The sequence below is a fragment of the Aquarana catesbeiana genome, linkage group LG02 (genome assembly GCF_042186555.1).
Source record: "Aquarana catesbeiana isolate 2022-GZ linkage group LG02, ASM4218655v1, whole genome shotgun sequence".
Taxonomy (NCBI): Eukaryota; Metazoa; Chordata; class Amphibia; order Anura; family Ranidae; genus Aquarana; species Aquarana catesbeiana.
Genome location: NC_133325.1, coordinates 606,535,620 through 606,557,068, shown reverse-complemented (window position 1 = coordinate 606,557,068; position 21,449 = coordinate 606,535,620). Strand labels below are relative to the sequence as shown.

The 21,449-nt window shown below is 40.9% G+C and overlaps 1 protein-coding gene across 2 annotated transcripts in view; it reads right to left on the bottom strand.

Annotated features, from left to right (window-relative positions):
• The window catches only part of MID1 (midline 1), a 659,238-nt gene that overhangs the window by 63,385 nt on the left and 574,404 nt on the right, over positions 1–21,449 (bottom strand). For both annotated transcript variants that reach the window (XM_073616351.1, XM_073616350.1), the window contains exons 5-6: positions 4,872–5,020; positions 749–876 (exon numbers count right to left, since the gene is read on the bottom strand). In XM_073616351.1, the coding sequence (XP_073472452.1) occupies positions 749–876; positions 4,872–5,020 (277 nt within the window). The remainder of the gene's footprint in view (positions 1–748; positions 877–4,871; positions 5,021–21,449) is intronic.

Genomic DNA, 21,449 nt, shown 5'->3' with positions numbered 1-21,449 from the left:
TTTCTAACTGTGAAGATCTCTCTTTTCCTTTGTGACAGAACAGTGGTTTGCCTTGTTTACATAGGCAGGTCGCCATTCTGCCTCTCCTACGAACGATCGGTGGGTTCCGGCGCCCCCCAGATCACCTGCACAAAATCACGTACAGGTACTCGATTTTGCGCAGCTGGGCCGCCCTGTCACAGTATATGCGGTGGATGGTCTGGAAGCGGTTAAAGTGCAACTACATCCAGAATTTTTTTTTGTTTGAATGGAGAGGGATTAGAACACGTCAGGTTTTTATTACTGTCTGTGCTGCCAATAGTGAGAGTCATCCTCTCTGTATTTTCCCTGGTGACCAGAACAGGAATAGAGTGAAAATCTCCCAATGGGGACACTGGTCCTGGTGATAACTGTCTAAGAGGGAATTGCCCTCACTCGGGAGACAACTTCCTGTTGTGGCTATGTAACAGGAAGTGAATGGAAATCTCCCCAATGGGATGGAAAAAACTAACAGGAGTTATAATCTTCTCTTCTTCTATCCAAAATGAAAACAAAAGTTTTGGCTTTGGTTCTATTTTAATATCTTTCTTGTAAGGTAATGTAGGTGTAACTGTAATCAGTTAGTAATGACATACACAGATCTTCTCATTTGAATGTAGGCAACATTTCTTATCCTGTCCTCGTGACAAAGTGCAGCCCAGTGAAGTGAATCATGATTAGCTTACATCATTTGAATGATTAAATTAATAACAGCTGACCGCCAGTTTACCTGTGAGATAATCAAGACATTCTAGCATTTTCTTCTCCCTGGAGAAATCTAAAGCAAATGTGTCAAAGGTGTCATTCAGGTTGATCTCTGGGATCAACACTTGAGACGATGCTGTTGCCATTGAAACTCTAAAATGACAAAACAAAATGATTAATACGTAAAATAATGTTACCTATACTCAGAATAATGTGATGTAATGTTCCATTGTTTAAGGAAACATTTTCTTTATATCTGGCTTATATTGCTCTGGGTCAGGAAACTTATATGAGCTTAAAACACATAGAACACTACCGTAAGGTAATTTATATCGTAGAACTTTTTCTTAGCAAACCACATGTAAACGTAAACTCGCTATTAATCTGCTATCACAAATCACAGCATGAAACATCTGCACTTATAACTTATATACAAAGTAATGCACCAGATGGTAAGTATACGCCCATTACACTTTAAACATGTAGAACTGTATTAGCTTTCACTATGACCTTTGCTAGTCTATTAACAAGACACGTTGTTTCTTTTTTAGATTTTTTTTAAAGATCTTATTTGGTATTTTCAATAGGGGTAGAGGGGAAAGAATAACTGGTATTCTGACAGCCCTGGGATATGCCAGAAGGGCTGCTTGTGATTACGAACATCTTTGGGCTAAAGAGCTGTCTTGCTTCATAGTGTTATCTAAAGCAAATGTTTTTTTTTTATTTTGCATAAAACCCACATTAGTTTCTGTGTCCCATTCAATAGATTTCCCTTCACTTCCTGTCCTACAGACATAAAAGGAGGCAAAAGGAAATCTTTGTAAAGTGAAATAAATTTGCTCTGACAGTTGTCACTGAAACACATTGAAAGGATTTACCTCTATTTCTGTTATGGCGACAGCAAGTTTTGGCTTCCAAAACACTTTAACCATCGCACTTTAACATTTCAGCACTTTAATACTGATTCATAAATATGACTTCTCAAATGAGTTTAGGAAAATGAACTCATTTATATAGTGTGTGCTGCTGCATTCTGCATGCCAAAGTTACATAGTAGGTGAGGTTGAAAAAAGACACAAGTCCAACCTATGAGTTGGTTGATGATTGCCCACAAATAAAATCTGATTGTTTTGGCAGGAATAACCAGACCCACAGACGATCACAACTCACATGTCCTACATCCATAACAGGTGAAATCAGGACATGTTATCTTGGCTTCTCGGTTTCTTTGCTGTAAAAAAAATCCCAGCACTCCATTCTTTCCCTGGCTCCCTATTCGTCAGGTGCGCATTCTCCCTTTCTTTTGCGCCACCTTTCTGCCTACCTTCTTACTGGTTTCTGATCTCTTCTTCTTAGATCTGTATAGACTATAAATTGCACCATTGCATGGGTAATGGTGGATACCCAGTTGTTGTAGGGAACCTCCCCAGTACCCCTTGGCCCTCATGGCTTTATGAAAAGGCCTATCTCCTGTTATTATATCAGTTCTTGTTTCATACTGCTGCATTTTGTCTACTTTTGTAAGCTAACTTTTGTTAGCACTGTCAATGCTAGCTCCTGCATGGGCGGAACAATAGCATGTTAGCTACTTGTTAAACTGAAAAAAAAATACTGAAAAAGAAAAAAATCCCAGCACTCCAAAAGTTCCAGTAAAGTGGAGGCTTTATCAGCCCATTTGTGAGTTACTCTTTCAAGGTCCTGTACAATCTCCTTATCGTGGTGCAAGTACAATGATATATCCTGTGTAACCTGAAAACAGTTGACGGACATGCTGTTAAAACCTAAGCTGCACTTGAATATTTGGAGTGCTAGCAATTTTTACAAACTTACCATGGATAAAGCTAATTTATCAATGCACAATATTACCATTCATTAATAAAGCACCCTGAACCCTTACAGAACAAACTAGAAAATAAATATCGCCTGCCTAGTATCCATATTGTGAAATAATTTAAAAGGGATGCTTCCTGCTAATCCTGGGATTTTTAATGAAAGGTATCCCAGAGCTCCACCTAATGGAGGTATCAGATAGTGTGTCATGGTCCTAAAGCAGAACCAGACCCTTTTACAAAGATATTTTTAATCCCTAACTATTGTAAAACTTAAATGTGGGCTCAGTGGTCCACAGAGCCACCAAAGTACACTTATTTACTTTGTATAGACAGCCTTTGCAGCGCTCTGAACAATCTCATAGTTCATAATATGCAAGTGAAGGTCAGAGAGCAAATGTTCCCTTCAACTCTCTGCCTGGTTCTGTGCCTTGCTTGTCAAGTAGGGAGTTAAGAAGGTGCTCACTGCTAAACAACATTTACAAACTAGGAGAGCAGTAAGTTCACAAGAAAAAAGCCTCCTGCTTCTCAAATGTCCTGGCAATATGCAGTGTCCAGGTCTATAAAAACAGTTGGAGAGGTTTCCAGTGCTCACCTAACCAACACTTGTATAAATGAATCACTGAGTCTACGAGGGAGAGCCATTGTGCACAAATAGTATGTCTAACATTGCTACTGCTCATACCCCTAATACCTGTCAGAAGCTCTGAGATCCCTGCAGCTGACAATCTTGAAACCTAACCACAGGATGAAGTGACATGTCCACCCTGTCAAAGGGTGGGATTGTGGTCAGGAAGAGGCACCGGTTGGATAGCTTCCTCTCTGAAGGTCCCCCTTTACATGTACCCACCTCCCGCAACTGTGGTTAAATCAGGTTAAATTAGCAATCAAAGTATTTTCCATGTTTCCTGTAACTAAACTATGTGTTTGAGATCTCCTCCCTGTTAATATCTCTTTCACATGCTAAAAAATTAAAGGATGAAGAGCCAAGTCTGGTGATTATGAAAGCCAACTTTAGAATTTCTGGGAAACCTTCTTGATAAATTATACACATATGCAGTTTTTCTCTCCAAAATATCTTGGCTACATACAAGTTACTGCCTTATACAAATCAGATTTTGTTTTTGTTGCAGACTAGAAAATAGAAGGGGAGAGGTATATGGTAAAAATGGTATACACAAGAATTATACTGAGAGAACAGACTATATAGAATCTAAGTAAGCACCTTTCAACATCTAATAAACAAGGCACAATGTTAGATAACAACATATTATACTGAAGCTGTTGTGTTCTGAATCACTGACATATTGAAAATGGAGGGGTTTTTTTTTAACTCAAACTTTACAATGGTATCTAATAACATGATAAGCACTATAACATATTACAATAGACTATGGTATTTTGCTTTCGAGCTAGAGCAAAATGAAGGGTAGTAGGTCATATGCATCAAGCACAGGACAACTGCTGAACTTTAGTTATTGATGACCTATAGCTCATATAATGTAGATCAATAATAAGCCCACCCGATCAGTTCACTGCTATGCGAGTCTCACTAATGGGCTTGCCTTAAGGAAAAAATGTTTTCTTTAAAAGCCCTTTCACACATGTAGCGCCCGGGCGTCGGTGGTAAAGCGCTGCTATTTGTGGCGATTTTTTTCGGCCGCTAGCAGGGCGCTTTTAACCCCCGCTAGCGGCCGAAAAAAGGTTAAAGGCGCCGGCAAAGCTTTTGATTTCAATGGGCAGGGGTGCTTTAGGAGCGGTGTATACACCGCTCCTAAAGCGCCTCAAAGAAGCTGCTTGCAGGACTTTTTTTGACGTTCTGCCAGTGCACCGCTCCAGTGTGAAAGCCCTTGGGCTTTCACATTGGAGTGAGAGGAGTGGCGCTTTACAGCTGCTTTGCAGGTGCTATTTTTAGCGCTATAGTGCCTGTAAAGCGCCTCAGTGTGAAAGGGGTCTAAGCAAATGCATTGTTTTACCCATTCAGGGAAAGCAACAGGTTCTCTTAATAGGCCAGCACATCAACCTACTGACACTTACCTTTCCCAAACTCCCACATACCCTGACCTCCGGTGGGAGCCCTGAGTCTTATCCCTAAGCGAGAAGGTCAAATGCTCTCCCATACACAGAAGTACTGGGTATTTCTGAGGGCCATGCCAGATAAATGGAGCAGCGCAGTAGCATTCATACGTTAGCACCATAAGAGGGAAGGGTGCTTTTAGGACAAACTGTCACCTTGTAAAAGGTTAAGGAACAGGTTCTCTTTAAGGAGACCAAAAACATGAAGTTACATTCCTAAAAACATTTTCAGAAGTAAGGTACCTTTCTGTAATGCTCTTGGCTGACTGGAGGAAACGAGCATGGTCCGCCTCTTTCAAAGACTGCTCCGCCTGAGATATCAGGGACGTGGATCGTTCTATGCACTGCTTGCAGTTTGCAATCTGCTGTGCTAACTTTCGCAGCCTGACCACCTACAACGAAAAAGAAATAAAAGATAAAAATGCAAGTTTAGGTTACATAAAAATGATCCCTATTAAATTCAGTGATTTTCTTATTAAAAAAAAAATATTTTTATCTATTTAAAAGTACATAGGTCTGCTAGCCTTGTGTAATCCCCCACACCAGGGGTCTCTAAACAAAGGGCCAGTTTACTGTCCTTCAGACTTTAGGGGGGCCAGACTGTGGCCATCAGATGTACAAAATATCCCAGCATCAAAAGAAGTTAACAATCCCCCATTATTGATGTCATTGGGCCCCATTGTTGGTGTCATTGGGAGGAACTGTGTCCCATCATTGATGTAATTTGTAGGACTTGTGCCTCATCATTGGTGGAATTGTCAGGAATTGTGCCCTTCATTGGTGTCAATGACTAAAATAGCACCCCAAGGCTGGATAAACGCAAGCAGAAGGCCGTATCTAGGACAAAATTTTGGAGACCACTGCCCTGCACATTAGCATAGGAAGGGGAAGTACTATAATCCAATCACAGTTCTGAACAAGGTGTATTACTTTGACTGCAGTGGCATAAGGTAAATAGTCAGGGGGATTTTGTATAGTGCCTGGATGGGTAAACTTGCTGAACTGAGTTATACACTTTGATGCAGGCATGGCAGTTCACATATGCATTTGAAATATGTATTTAGCTGTTTGCCTTGACTTGCATTTCAATGCGTTCAAGCCACATCTATTAAACACAACCATGTTTTTGATCGGTTTTCTTTATTTACTTAAAAGAACCTAAACAGTACTGGTTAGAGTGTGTTACAGTAATCGATTTTGCTTATAACGTGCCATCAACAATGCAGGCAACATAACTGGAGTACACATACTAAAGCTACCCGATTCTACTTACACAGCTTTCTGTCTTGCTGCAATGTGCCAAAAGCACCTTTCAAGTAATTAATACCAGAAGAGTGGATCTCATGTGGAGCTAAATTACACTCAGACGACAGCTTGTACTGTCATTTATAACACTCAGGCAGAAGTGGGAGGGTTTGGTAACAGCAACAGGCCTAATAAGGAACACCCACTTCCAAGCCTTGGTGTCATCACGCTATGCCTGGACTAAAAAATGACCAGTGGATGGGCATTAGACCAGTCAGCTAACAGTGTGACAAACAGTAGCTGCTACCAGTTTAATTAACTAAACAGCAACAATTTAATTGAATTTTAAAGGTTTACTTTACAGAAGCTATAATCTAAATTTACTGCATGACTATTTCCTGTAGATCATCTTAATCTTACTAAAATCTGAAAGTACTTTACCAGGAGTACTTTTTAGCCATTGCTAAAAAAGACAAAAAAACAAAAACAAATGAATTAAAATCTCAGCAAAAGTGAATTTAAAGCGAACTCCAGGATTTCAACACTACTTGATACATGACCCCCAAAAGGCATTCTTCTGCAAATGAGCGCAGCTCGCATAAAGACATGTGGAAAACGCTCAATGCTGAAGCACTGTGAGCCCCGTCTGAGTGATGACATGCTTTCCGAGGAGAGGGATGCTGTAAACAGGTTGGGGCTCACAGAAAATGGGATGAGAGGACTGTTCTGCCCAGAGAGGACTGCTGGTGCTGGACGGAGGATGAAGTTGGGGAAAGCGCTGGAGCATGGAGAGGCTGAGAACAGATTAGTATTATTTTTCTTTTTACACAGGGTGGGGGTCTTACAAACTAAAAAGAACAATTCTTGGTGTTCTACTTAAAAGTATTTAGGACCAGAATGTTTTTCTTTAGATTTGGATAGAGTGCATAGAAATTAAAACCTCTATCCAGTTTATATCACCATCCGAGTCCCCACTAGAAAGATACACCCTCTTCTCCTGGAGACCATTGGTAATGGGGCTGAAAATAAGGGAAACTACAATTTTTTGAGTCTTCACCATAACAAGAATAGAGTGGAAATAGGGGCACTTGTCATGGTGACAACTGTCTAAGCAAGGAATTCCCTCACTGTGCAGATATTTACAAATTTCCTGTTGTGTATTCAAGACGGGAAGTGAAGGGAAATATTTCAAATGGGACACAGATTAAATAAAAACTCAACAGGGCTTTCAGCTATTTCCTACCCTATTCAAAATAAAAAAAAAAGCTTTGGATTTAGAAACATGTAAGCCACCGGCCATTTTGTTAAAAAAAAGTCCTTGTCTGAATGCAGCTGGTAAAGTGAAAAGATGGACAACAGCAAAACTGATTTATATCTACTGTATACAGTGGGTAGAGAAAATAATACCCCCCCCCCTTAAAATAATCAAATTTTGTTCCTTTGCAGCCTGAAATGAAGACAGACACAATTTTTGTTTTCTCCAGCTGTATTTAATCAGTGCAACTTATAACATCCAAGTGAAAGATATAACACCAACATGTCAGAAATAATTAAAAACACATCTAGACTTTGAAATATTTTCCCACTCTTCTTTGCAGAACTGCTCAAATTCAGTTAAAATTGATGGTGACCATTTGTGACTGCAGTCTTCGAGTCATTCCATAGATTTTCAATGGGGTTTAGGTTTGGGCTCTGACTAGGCCATGCAAGGACATTCACCCTTTTCTCCTTCAACCGCTGTGTGGACATTTTTGCTGTGTGCTTTGGGTCATTGTCATGTTGTAAGGTAAATCTTCTTCCCATTGACAGCTTTCAGCAGGGGCAGCAGATTTTTCTGAAGAATTTGACAGTATTTTGCCCCATCCATTTTTCCTTCTATCCTGACAAGTGCCCCAGTCCCTGCTACAGAGAAACACCTCCATACCAAAATATTACCCCCTCCAAACTTTATGGGAATGGTGCTATTTAGATGGTGAGCTGTATTGGATTTCCGTCAGACATATTGTTTGATGTTGAGACCAAATAATTGGATTTTAGTCTCATCTTACCATAACACCTTTTTCCATGTGGCCTCAGAATCTTCAAGGTGCGTTTTGGCAAAAGCTCAGTCGTGACTACATGTGGCCTTTCTTGAGGAGTGCCTTTTTTTTTTGCAACCCTCCCATACAAGCCACATTTGTGCAGAATTTGTGATTTTGTTGTCACATGCACACAATGAACACTCATTGTCATAAATTTCTGCAACTGCTTCAGAGTTGCTGTAGGCCTCTTGGTAGCCTCTGACAAGTTTCCTCTTGGCTCTTTCATCCAGTTTGGAGCAATGTCCTGATCCAAGGAGGGTCGGTGTTGTACCAAATACCTTCCACTGCCTAATAATAGACTTCACTGTGTTTCTAGGCATTGAGAAAGCCTTTTAATTTTTTTTATCCATTTCCTGACCTGTGCCTCTCCACAACTTTATCTGAGATCTTTTGACAGTACCTTGCCACCCAAAGTTGATTGTTTGCTTCAGTTGCACTACCAGGGACTGAAATGCTCCAAGAAAGTTCTTTTCATGCTGAGCTAATCAAAATGACCACAGCTGATCCCAGTTGAAAGTCAAATGGCTGTGTGTGCCATTGAAAAGGTGATTAGCCGCACCTGATTGAGTTTACAAGTCAATTTTAGGAGGGGGGGTGATCCTTTTTCCAACTCAGTGATTCTGTTTTTGATTTTTTTTTTTTTTTTTGGGGACATGTTGGTGTTATATTTTTCACTTGGGTGTTATAAGTAAAGTGTAGAGTAAATACAGCTGCAAAGCAACAAAATGTAATTATTTTTAAAGGAGGGTGATTCTTTTCTATGCCCATTTTATATGTGGAAGGAACAAGCCATTAATAAAATGTAAGACAATATATGTTTGGATAGAACTTCTAAGCTCAGTTAAATGTGTGATTTACAAGTCACTCACATTAAAATTCTAATACACCACTGGGTATTACATAATCTGTTTATATCATTTGAAGTTAGCTAGTTACATAGGAAGTCATGCACAAAACGGCCCCACAGCATGGTACTCTGCGAGTTTGTGTTTAAGTGTCGTTTTGGCAGTAATGCCTTTTCAGACATTAACATTCACATTATTAATATTTCTTAGATTTCTATGACAGCAAAAATAAGAGGCTGACAGTCTCACAGGCCTCTTTCGAAGCAGAGAAACATTTCTCGAATACATAGCAGCAATTATAATTTCACTGTTAAGCGGAAAGATTTGTCTATAATCTGCCAATCTTGCCAAAAACATAAGAGCCAAAACAAGCACAGCTGGCCCATTACCCTCTGCAATTCACATCATTTCCTGACTGATGAGATAACAAAAAGTTTGATAACTAGAATTGCTGGGAGCAGATGTGAAAGTGTTTTGTTTGTTAGGCCATCAGTTATTCTGGTCTATTTAGATATAAAAAAAATATTTTTACTTTACTATTTGACTTTTTGTATGTATTAAGTGTACATGGGAATACCATTTATAATAGGAATATATAAATGGTATAAAGCATATTTTCAGTACATCTAGTAACCAGTCCAATCTTAACCATCTCAGTACAGTGCGTTTTCACCCCCTTCCTGCCTAGGCCATTTTTCAGCTTTTAGCGCTATCACACTTTGAATGACAATTGCGCAGTCATACAACACTGTACCCAAATGAAATAGGTATTTTTTACTTTTTGCTATAATAAATATCCAATTTTTTTTTTTTTAACAAATTTTTTCCTCAGTTTAGGCCGATATGTATTCTTCTGCATATTTTTGGTAAAAAAAAATCGCAATAAGCGTATATTGATTGGTTTGCACAAAAGTTATAGCGTGTACAAAATAGGGGATAGATTTATTGCATTTTTATAATTTTTTTTTTTTTTACTAGTAATGGCGGCGATCTGCGATTTTTATTGTGACTGCGATATTGTGGCGGACACATCGGACACTTTTGACACATTTTTGGGACCATTCACATTTATACAGTGATCCGTACAATAAAAATGCACTGATTACTGTATAAATGTGACTGGCAGGGAAGGGGTTAACACTAGGGGGTGATCGAGGGGTTAACTGTGTTCCTAGGGAATGTTTCTAACTGAAGGGGGAGGGGACTCACAAGGGGAGGAGACCGATCGGTGTTGCTCTATACTGAGAACACACATCGGTCTCCTCTCCTCTCTGACAGGACGTGGATCTGTGTGTTTATACACATAGATCCACGTCCTGCCGTGTTACCGGGCAATCGCGGGTGCCCGGCGGACATCGCGGCCGCCAGGCACGCGCATCGGGTGCCCAGAGACACAGCGGGCGCGTGTGATTGCCGCCGGCGGCGCACGGCCCCCTGGTCGGTAGGGAAGTCGAGGACCTCATATGATGCCCTCCCAGAACGAGAGCCGCGCCGCCTGGCCGTCATATGACAGCCAGCGGGCGGCAATCGGTTAAAGTGGTTGTAAAGGCAGAAGGTTTTTTATCTTAATGCATTCTATGCATTAAGATAAAAAGCTTTCTGTGTGCAGCAGCCCCCCTCAGCTCCCCTAATACTTACCTGAGCTCCACCTCTATCCAGTGATGTCCACAAGTGCCTTGGCCGTCTGAGACTCTCCCTCCTGATTGACCGAGACACAGCAGCAGCGCCATTGGCTTCCACTGCTGTCAATCAAAATCAGTCAGCCAATCAGGAAAGAAAGGGGGGGCCACAGCACCGTGTCTGAATGGACACAGGAGCTGTGACTCAACTCGGGTGCACCCATAACAAGCTGCTTGCTGTGGAGGCACTGAACAGGAGGGACGGCCAGGAGCATATAAGAGGGACCCGAGAAGAGGAGGATCTGGGTTGCTCTGTACAAATTCACTGCACAGAGCAGATAAGTATAGACATGTTTGTTATTTTTATAGAAAAAAACAAAACGAGACTTTAAAGTAGTTCTAAATACAAAATTAAAAATTGCATACATTATTGAAGTTTGCCACAAGCATTAACAAAGTAGTCCTATGGCTATTTTTCTTTATTTAACTTCCTTTAACATGCCAGGCTGTGACAGACTATTTTAACAGCAACCGGGGGGGCTTAGGGTCCATGCAAATTGGCTTAAAAAATCACTGCTTCTACAGGGGTTTTGTGTTTAGCCCGTTACACATGTTATCCTATGTGTCCATGCACATTAGGACGATCAAAGGCATATTTTAAAGTGATATTAAAGTCTTTTTTTTTTTTTTTTTTAGTATAAATATAACAAACATGTCATACTTACCTGCTCTGTACAGTGGTTTTGCACAAAGTAGCTTGCTATGGGGGAACCCGAGCTCTGTGTGTCCATTCAGACACGGAGCAGTGGCTCAGCCCCGCCCCTTCTCTCTCTCTTCATTGGCTCACTGACTCTGATTTAGCAGCAACAGGAGCCAATGGTACCGCTGCTGTGTCTCAGCCAATCAGGAGGAAGAATTACGGGCAGCGGAGGTTTTTGTGCAACATTGCTGGATCAAGATGGGGCTCTGTTAAATATTAGGGGGGTTGAGGGAGGCTGCTGTACACAGCAGTTTTTTTAATGTTAATGTATAGAATGCATTAAGATAAAAAAACCTTCGGCCTTTAGAACCACTTTAAAGGGGTTGTAAACGCTCGTGTTTTTTTACCATAAAGCGGAGTTCTGCTTAAAAAATAAAAATAAAAGTCAGCAGCTACAAATAATGCAGTTGCTGACTTTTAATAATTGGACACTTACCTGTCCCAGGGTCCAGCGATGCGGGGGAACGAAGCCCCGCCCGTCTCCCCCTCCGCTCGGCGGCCCTGGCATTGTAACTGGGAGCGCCCGGCTGTGGCTTCACAGCCAGGCACCCACTGCGCATGTGCGTGCCGCGCGCTGTGACTGGCCGCACAATCATCTGGGACCTGTCACGTGTCCCAGATGATTGCCTAGAGGGAGGCGGGAGAGCTGATCTCCCTTCCTGCGCTGAGGGAAGTGACGTCATGAGCCCAGGCACCGAAAGAGGCAGATTATGAGGCATCCCCTAGCAACAGGCATTAAAGAGGTGAGTAAAAAAAAAAAAATTTCTCCAAATGTTTTTAAATTTTTTTCATGCACATTAATGATTTTTTTTTTTTTGGGTGGAACTCCACTTTAAAGGGGTTGTAAAGGTTCGTGTTTTTTCAGCTTAATGCATCCTATGCATTAAGCTGAAAAAACACCTGGCAGTCACCGGCCCCCTAGCCCCCCCCCCCCCGTTTTACTTACCTGAACCCCTTTATTCAGTCAGAGGGGACGCACTGTCTCTCTCTCTATGGGCTCCCTGCTCTTGATTGGCTCCCACTGCCGTCAATCAAATCCAATGACGCTGGCGCCGGGGGCGGGGCCGAGTCCAGCATTCGTGTCTGTGGACGCAAATGCTGGACTTGGGAGTGCGCCTGCAAGGTAACACCCTTGGTAGAGCGCTGATCCTAGGGGGTTATCTGATGCTGGGAGGAGTCGCGAGAGCCACCGAGGGACCCCAGAAGAGGATGTTCGGGGCCACTCTGTGCAAAACAAGCTGCACAGTGAAGGTAAGTATGACATGTTTGTTATTTAAAAAAAAAAAACGGTTTACAATTACTTTAACCACTTCTGGACCGCCCCACGCAGATATATTGTGGCAGGTTGGCCCTCCTGCGTGAAATCACGTAATTGCACGGGTTCTTTGGTGATTGGACACAGCAGAAGCCAATCAGCCCTTGCTGATGGAAGGAAGTTTGCACTCAAAATCTCACGATACATGGCCCCATTCATTCTTTCATGTACACGGATCAGTCGTCCTGTTCCCTTTGCAGAGAAACAGCCCCAAAGCATGATGTTGCCACCCCCATGCTTCACAATAGGTATGGTGTTCTTTGGTTGCAACTCAGCATTCTCTCCTCGAAACACGACGAGTTGTGTTTCTACCAAACAGTTTTACTTTGGTTTCATCTAACCATATGACATTCTCCCAATCCTCTTCTGGATCATCAAAATGCTCTCTAGCAAACCTCAGACGGGCCCAGACATGTACTGGCTTAAGCAGGGGGACACGTCTGGCACTGCAGGATCTGAGTCCCTGGTGGCGTAGTGTGTTACTGATGGTAGCCTTTGTTACGTTGGTCCCAACTCTCTGCAGGTCATTCACTAGGTCCCCCCATGTGGTTCTGGGATTTTATTGTGTTATTGTGATCATTTTGACCCCACGGGGTTTATATCTTGTGTGGAGCCCCAGATCGAGGGAGATTATCAGTGGTCTTGTATGTCTTCCATTTTCTAATTATTGCTCCCACAGTTGATTTCTTCACAGCCAGCTGCTTGCCTATTGCAGATTCAGTCTTCCCAGCCTGGTGCAGGTCTACAATTTTTTTTCTGGTGTCCTTTGACAGCTCTTTGGTCTTCACCATAGTGGAGTTTGGAGTGTGACTGTTTGAGGTTGTGGACAGGTGTCTTTTATACTGATAACAAGTTCAAACAGGTGCCATTAATACAGGTAATGAGTGGAGGACAGAGGAGCCTCTTAGGGTCCTTTCACACTGGGGCAGTTTGCAGGCGCTATTGCGCTAATAATAGCGCCTGCAAACCGACCCGAAAGTGCCGCTGCTTTAATTCCAGTGTGAAAGCCCCGAGGGCTTTCACACTGGAGTGGTGCGCTAGCAGGACGGGATAAAAAGTCCCTGCTAGCAGCATCTTCGGAGCGGTGAAGTAGCGGAGTGTATACCGCTCCTTCACCGCTCCTGCCCATTGAAATCAATGGGACGGCGCAGCTATACCGCCAGCAAAGCGCCTCTGCAGAGGCGCTTTGCGGTGGTTTTAACCCTTTCTCGGCCGCTAGCAGGGGGGTAAAACCGCCCGCTAGCGGCCGAATACCGACGGTAAAGTGCCGCTTACAATAGCGGCGCTTAACCGCCGACAACGCCCCCGCCCCAGTGTGAAAGGACCCTTAAAGAAGAAGATACAGGTCTGTGAAAGCCAGGAATCTTGCTTGTTTGTAGGTGACCAAATACTTATTTTCCACCATATTTTGCAAATAAATTCTTTCAAAAATCAGACAATGTGATTGTCTGGATTTGTTTCCACATTTTGTCTCTCATAGTTGAGGTATACCTATGATGACAATTACAGGCCTCTCTCATCTTTTTAAGTGGGAGAACTTGCACAATTGGTGGCTGACTAAATACTTTTTTGCCCAACTGTATTGGCCGAAACTGATGAAGAAATTTGATTAAAAAAAAAAATTAATTGGCTATGTTTTATAGAAAAAAGTAAAAAATCTGCAGCATTCACACCAAAGACATATTAAAGGGGTTCACCCCCTAGAACTTTGTATCAAGATTGACTTTCTTATCAAGATTGACTTTCTCGCATTTTTTATTTGCATCTTTATTTTCAATTTTTTTATTCAACATTTTCTATTCCTTTTAATATAATTTTTTATTATACTCAAGAGTGAGCTGGTTTTTCACCACTCTTGCAACCATTAGGTTTTTTAGCGCTGAGTCTCACACTATCTTTTTGTGTGTGTGTTTTTCTTTTTTATCTTAAATACAAAACTATCTGTATAGATTTTTACCCCAAAAGCATTTTATTAAAATAAATTTGATAAAAATCTAAAAAATCTTATTTAAATAAATAAAAAAAAAAAATTCCGATTTTTTTTTTTTTAAACAGATTTTTATCCACCCTGGTTGTCACCATTGAATTCTTCTTTGTTGACAACTCAAAATGTTGGATTTTAATATAATTAATAGGGGGGGGGGGGGTCTCGCCACCATAAAAACATTCTAGGGAATGAACTAAGCCACAATTTTGCCGGTGTTTAAAGCAGCGCAAGGAGCCAATCAGTTGTGCTGTAGTGTGCTCATAGGAGGAGAAATTGGAGTGACAGAGAGAGCTGATCAGTCTCTTGCTGCTCCTTTGACTGTGCAGTCCTAGGTTGGAGGTGGGGAGAACTGTAATGCCGTGTACAAACGATCGGATTTTCCAACAACAAAAAACGTGGATTTTTTTCCGACGGATGTTGGCTCAAACTTGTCTTGCATACACACAGTCGCACAAATGTTGTCGGAAATTCTGATCACCAAGAACGCGCTGACGTACAACTTGTACGATGAGCCGAGAAAAATGAAGTTCAATAGCCAGTGCTTGATTCAGAGCATGCGTGGAATTTTGTGTGTCTGAATTGTCTACACACGCTCGGAATTTACGATAACGGATTTTGTTGTCGGAAAATTTGAGATCCAGCTCTCAAATATCTGTTGTTGGAAATTCCGACAGCAAATGTCCGATGGAGCCTACGATGGAATTTCTGACAACAAGCTCACATCGAACATTTGTTGTCGGAAATTCCAATAGTGTGTACGCGGCATTAGTGTTAGTGAACTGTAGGATGGGAAAACAGAAAGAATAGAACAGTTGAAGTAAAATGTCATGCCCAATATAACTGATATATGTATGACGGTTGTGTAGCATTTCTGGGTGGCTCATGAAGCTGTGCCTAATTCCTCGCGCTTCACAGTAAGACCAGCCTTGCCCTCTAGCTGACTTCATACCGTTGCTGTGACACAGGCAGAAAACAAATATTATCGCAATATGACTGAGCGTGGAGAGGTAGAAACACTTTTCTTCAAAATTTAAACCACTTACTCATTGCTTACTTTATGAAGGGGGAAGAAAAGAGAAATCAATCACCAGGACTTAACCGATTAAACCTGTCACTCGTATAAATATGCTGCATTTATTCATTCCCACCCTGGTTCTTGGGCCTACAGACTCCATCCCTGCCAAAGCCTGACAGAGTTTCTTTTAGAACAAATGATCCATCTGGCAGACTCAGGCAAATCTTACAGTGCCTCATAAGTCAAATATTTCATAGGCTTGCAAGTTCAACCCCGAAAGACCTTATTCTGCAAAACCACAACCAGTATCCTGGGTCAGCTGCGGATGAACGAGTGAATGGCTCATAACGTGCTGTGTCTGAATTAAGGATCCAAATAAACATTCTTTATAAATGGGCAGCACAGCTGGAGATGTGTGTCACACTTCCTCGAACCCAGCTAAAAATGGAATATTTATTTCTTCTATGCTGGACGAGCCTCATGGAAAGGCCACACAGGCTCTACTTTGCTACATTTTTCCCACTTTAACCCTGCTGCATAGTAGATCCACCTATCTGTATGATATTTCAAGAAAAATGGAAATCCAATATTTAGAAAAATGGGGTGCCAAAGTCCAATTTAAAAAAAAAAAAATAAAAAAAATATTTTATATATATGCCTGCTTTGTGCAACCACATTGCACAGAAAGCACTCTCTTCTACACATCTGGCAGTCCCCTGACAGTGCTATCAGCTCCTCCCTGCTCCCGCTTCCTCTTTAGTACTCCAGGTCCTAAGCAGGCACCTGTATGTGCACACTTTTGGGCTGAGCTGTGTGCATCAATCGACATATACAGTGTCAGCAAGAGACACCCCTTGACTGACAGCAGCAAGAGCCCATGGCTCTACTGCCCTCAGCTTCTTCTGTGAAAACAGGAAGTGGGGGGAGTGGTGCTGGAGGCAGCCCTGGAGCGGTGACAGGAGACAGGTAGGCGATTAAGGGCATGGGGGGCTAGGGTGCTTTTTTACCTTAAAGAGAATGCATTAAGATAAAAATGATATTATACTTTTGATACGCTTTAAATGATTGGGACACCCATATGTAGCAATACAGTGAGGTCCCCACCTCCCATAGTAGTCAAACTCTCTTGATTTACTAGAGTATATCCATTGAGACACATTTGTTCTCAAATAGGTCCATCATTCCTGGGTGGCTACATCACTCCTCCACTGTATCTATGAAGAGACCCATGGCTGTCACCCTAGCCTGATCTCCTGGTATGAAATACAATCATCTCCATTACATTGGGGGCAGGGCAATTGCTAGTTACATACATAGTTAATCTGGTTGAAAAAAGACACAAGTCCATCGAGCTCAACCAACCATTTTGGGCTATGGCAAAATAATTCCCATTATGGACATAAACTTAGCAAAGCTCCTTTGTATACACAGAGCCGAAGGTATTTAATAAACCTAATACATTTGCCTTCTCTTTGTCCCCAGTCACCCACTCCAGATTTTTTTGTAAAGGGCCTACATGCTAAGACCTGACTTTTTTACTATTAATATATTTGAATAATTTTTTAGGGTTTGTCCTATCTTTTGCAATCTGTAGTTCGGTTAGAATTTTTTGCGTCCTTGATGTCCTTTTTACAAATTCTATTGTATTCCCTGTAACATTTAAACGATGATAGTGTTCCTTAATTTTTATATTTTTTAAAAGCTCTTTTCTTGTGATTTATAGCGTTTTTATCTTTGGAAGCGAGCCACATAGGTTTTATTTTTAGCCTTTTAAACTTATTTCCCATGGGAATATATTTTGCAGCATGTTCGCAGTGTGTGTGTGCATAGTTTACAGATGATTGCTATAAAGTAGGGGTCTCAAACTGGTGGCCCTCCAGCTGTTGCGAAACTGCAAGTCCCATCCTGCCTCTGCCGGTGAGAGTCATGCTTGTAACTGTCAGCCTTGCAATGCCTCATGGGACTTGTAGTTTCAGAACAGCTAGAGGGCCGCCAGTTTGAGACCCCTGCTATAAAAGGAAGATATTCAATGGTACAAGTAGCAGGAAGTGACAAGCACACTGCATTTCTGGCAGGATCAACATGTATTGTCTGTATTTGCTGAAAATGTTCTTGGCTTGAAAAAAAAAAAAAGCTACCTCTACGACATCCACCACATTTAAGGACTGTAAGCAATGCATTGCATTTGAGTTTGGGTTTATTTATCCTTTAATTCAAAACGAATGAGCTGTAGGCATTCAAAGTTTCATGTATTGATTATTTTGGGTATATAAAGCCATGATCTGTTTACGTAAAATCTATTTACTTGTGCAGAACAAATAGTGTTTGCTGCACTTACATTTATTTTAATAAATATTTATTTTCTATAAAAAAAAGTATTAAATAGTTTGATTTGTAACAGCAGAAGTCGATCAGCAGGTGCCAGCCAACAGATGCCCGCTGGCACTCACTGATCGTTGGGAACAGAGGCTGGACAGAGCTCTGCCTATGTAAACAAGACAAGGCAGAGCTCCGTCCTGACAGGGGGGAAGTAATGGATTTTATTTTCCTGCAAAACAGGGAATAAAATCCATCACTTACATTTGTAAAAGCACCACACACACAGTACACACAAACACTGGCTAGGCACACATTTAACTCTATGATTGCCCTAGATGTTTAACATCTTCCCAGCCAGTGTCATTAGTACAGTGACAGTGCATATTTTTAACACTGAACACTGTATTAGTGTTATTGGCTCCCAAAAAGTGTCATAAGTGTCAGTGTCCGTTTGCCTGCTGCAATATCGCAGTCCTGCTATAAGTCGCTGATCGCCACCATTACTAGTATAAAATACATAAATAAATAGAAATTGCAGTATATATACCATAGTTTGTAGACGCTATAACTTGTGTAAACCAATCATATTGATTGGTTTACACAAGTTATAGCGTCTACAAAGTATGAATTTTTTTTTTTTTTACCAAGAATATTTAGCAGAATACATATTGGCCTAAATTTATGAAGAAATTCGATTTTTTTTTAATTATTTTTATATTATTGGATAGGTCTTATAGCAGAAAGTAAAAAATATTGTTTATTTTTTTTTTTTTTTTCAAAATGTTCTGTGTTTTTCTGCTTATAGCGCAAAAAAATAAAAACGCAGTGGTGATGAAATACCACCAAAAGAATACTCTATTTGTGGGAAAAGATGACAAATTTTATTGGGCTACAGCGTTGCATGACCACACAATTGTCAGTTAAAGTAATGCAGTGCCGTAAAGAACAAAATGGCCTGGTCAAATCTTGGGGGGTAAATCTTCCAGGGGTCATGTGAATATAAAAAACCGCAACTACCATAATATTTTTCTACAGGGCCTCCACTTTGACAAAATATATAATATTGTGGGTTTTTAATTTTCTATCCAAAAAGGCAGATTTTAACTTGTGTGATAAAAAAAAATGAAAAACACTGCTTCAAAATCAAAATGATTTAATTAATATCAATATATTGAATTCAATTGCATCTGTATGTTCTAAGAACATTTACCTGAATATTCCACAAATGAATGAATCATTCTGACAGATATAAATATTCATGTGAGTTTGAACAGTCCATTTATGTTACAAAACATGCTCACCATGCTATTCAGATCTTACTGGAAATCTCAGACTTCTCTTAGACTTGCCATGAAATGTAATGGTAATTTGTCATGGCATTTCATACACACAAAAACAAGGGCAGAGTGATATAGCTGACAATTCTGATGACAGGTATGCTTTTTCATTGATCTGACACTGCTATCTGCATGATTTACTTCTAACAGTCCATGCAGGCATAAAAGAACCTCAGGAGATGGCCCTGCCGCCTCTCTAGCACACTGAAGGTGATTGACAGCCTATCCTATGCATGTTTCTCTATGAGAATGTGTAGGAGGGGGAGGGGTGTCCTTTCCCCCCATTCAGGTCTCAGATTACACTCAGCTCTCCTCTCTATGCTGTGCAGTGTGTAATGTCAGAACCCCGCCCCTGCCTGTTGGAACTGAGAAAAAGCCTTTGAGTTGAGTGTTTTAGTAGGCTGTAGAGGAGAGAGGGCTGTGGTTAAACAGGTACAATTTATTTAAGAGGATTTGTTTCATCTCTGTGTATCACTTCAGGCTAGTCACTTCAGTGGGTATATGTATGGGTTTCCAAGCATGTTAAAGCGTTTATTTATAAAACATTTGCAGTGCAAATGTCTCAATAATTTGCACAGCTGTCACAAATAATCCCTGCCTAATATGTGTATTTCCTATGATCATGAACTCCATCTAGTGGCCATAACTAGGTATATTCCTGAAACCCCCTCAATCAGAAAAATACAGCATTATGGCCACTAGATGGAGCTGACAATCACTGGAAAGGTATCAGGCAAGTTACAGGGATTATTAGTGATAGCTGTGTGAATGCTTGAGACATTCGCCCAGCAAATTTCTTTTATAAACAGACCCCCTAGTGTTCCGTGGTCTCCTGTAGATCACGCAGAAGGAGGTTGCTCAATATAGAACCATGTGACAAAAGCTTGCAGTTCCATTTAGAAGCACTTTAAAACGCCTGCTGACATTTTGCCTTTAGGACAGCTCCAATATTTCCTATTTAGCAGACGTTGGCTTGGTGTCTGGTGCTGCTTTTTAATAGTAAATTTGACTTTCAATAGGTCAATTTTAAAACTAAACTTCCCTGTTTCACATCGTTTATCAATACTGCTTGTTAAAAGGATTTAAGAGCTTAAGTCAGTGACCAAGAAACCTTCTTAAAATAGCAAAAGCATTTTTTCTTTCTTTTTCATTAAAGCCCTCACAGTTTCACCTCTCGGAAGACTGCTCTTCAAACAGCTTTACCTCGGTTATTGGCCGACAAGCCTTTTATTTGAAGTTAATTAAAGGTGCATGACAGCCTAGTGAACCATTAAAACCTGCAATGGACTTTTATTCTTAGAAGGCAGCTTTCTCACAAAAGCTCCACCATGCTTGACATTTAAAGTTCATTTTGGAAGTTACAGAATACCACATACCAGGAGGGCTCAGCTATGCAAGCAAATTGTTACACAATAAAGTCTCTCTTCTAAGGGTAAAGAATTGCTCACTTGCCAGGGGTTAAAATTTCCTACAAAAGCAATTAAGACCAAAGAACAGTGTTGTAAAAAGAAGGGTTGGATGGACCATACATTATCACTTTTTTTAGTCTGGTCACTAGATTTATGAGGGCCAGTTTACTTCTAGTGCGGTGATGTATGCTAATACAGTGGTTCTCAAATTCAGTCCTCAAGTACCCCCAACAGGCCATGTTTTCAGGTTTTCCTTTACTTTGCACAGCTGCTTTAAATCAATATCAATGACATGGTATTGATAAGAGCTATTTTATCTAAGGGAAGTTCCCAAAACATGGCCCGATGGGAGTACTTGAGGACTGAGGTTGAGAACCACTGTGCTAATACACACTACTGCAGGTATTGCATATCTGTGCCAGGCAACTAGCATCCTTAGCATGGTAGCACCTTCCAGGAAAGATTTACTCTAAAGAATAATAGTTCAGGTTTGCGCGAGGTAGGTGTGCTAAAATGTAAAACAGGTCATATATATATATATATATATATATATATATATATATATATATATATATATATATTTATATACACACACACACACACATACATTTTTTTGAAAGGAGGTTACTAAACCCAGGACCCTGCATTCACTATATCTGGTCTTCCACAGTACACAGAACATGGCAATGCAATGGTTTTCATAAATATAAACTGCTAAATCCCTTTTCTCATCAGTATTATATAGCAGTCTTGTGACTTCGATCAGTGTCTGGTTAAAGCTTGTAGGAGGAGTTTTCATACTGCTCTAGATGTCATCTAGAGCAGTGTTCTGGCTGAGGGAAGAAGGTTCTCATCCAAGATTTTACAATACGTGGCCCCGTCCATTGGC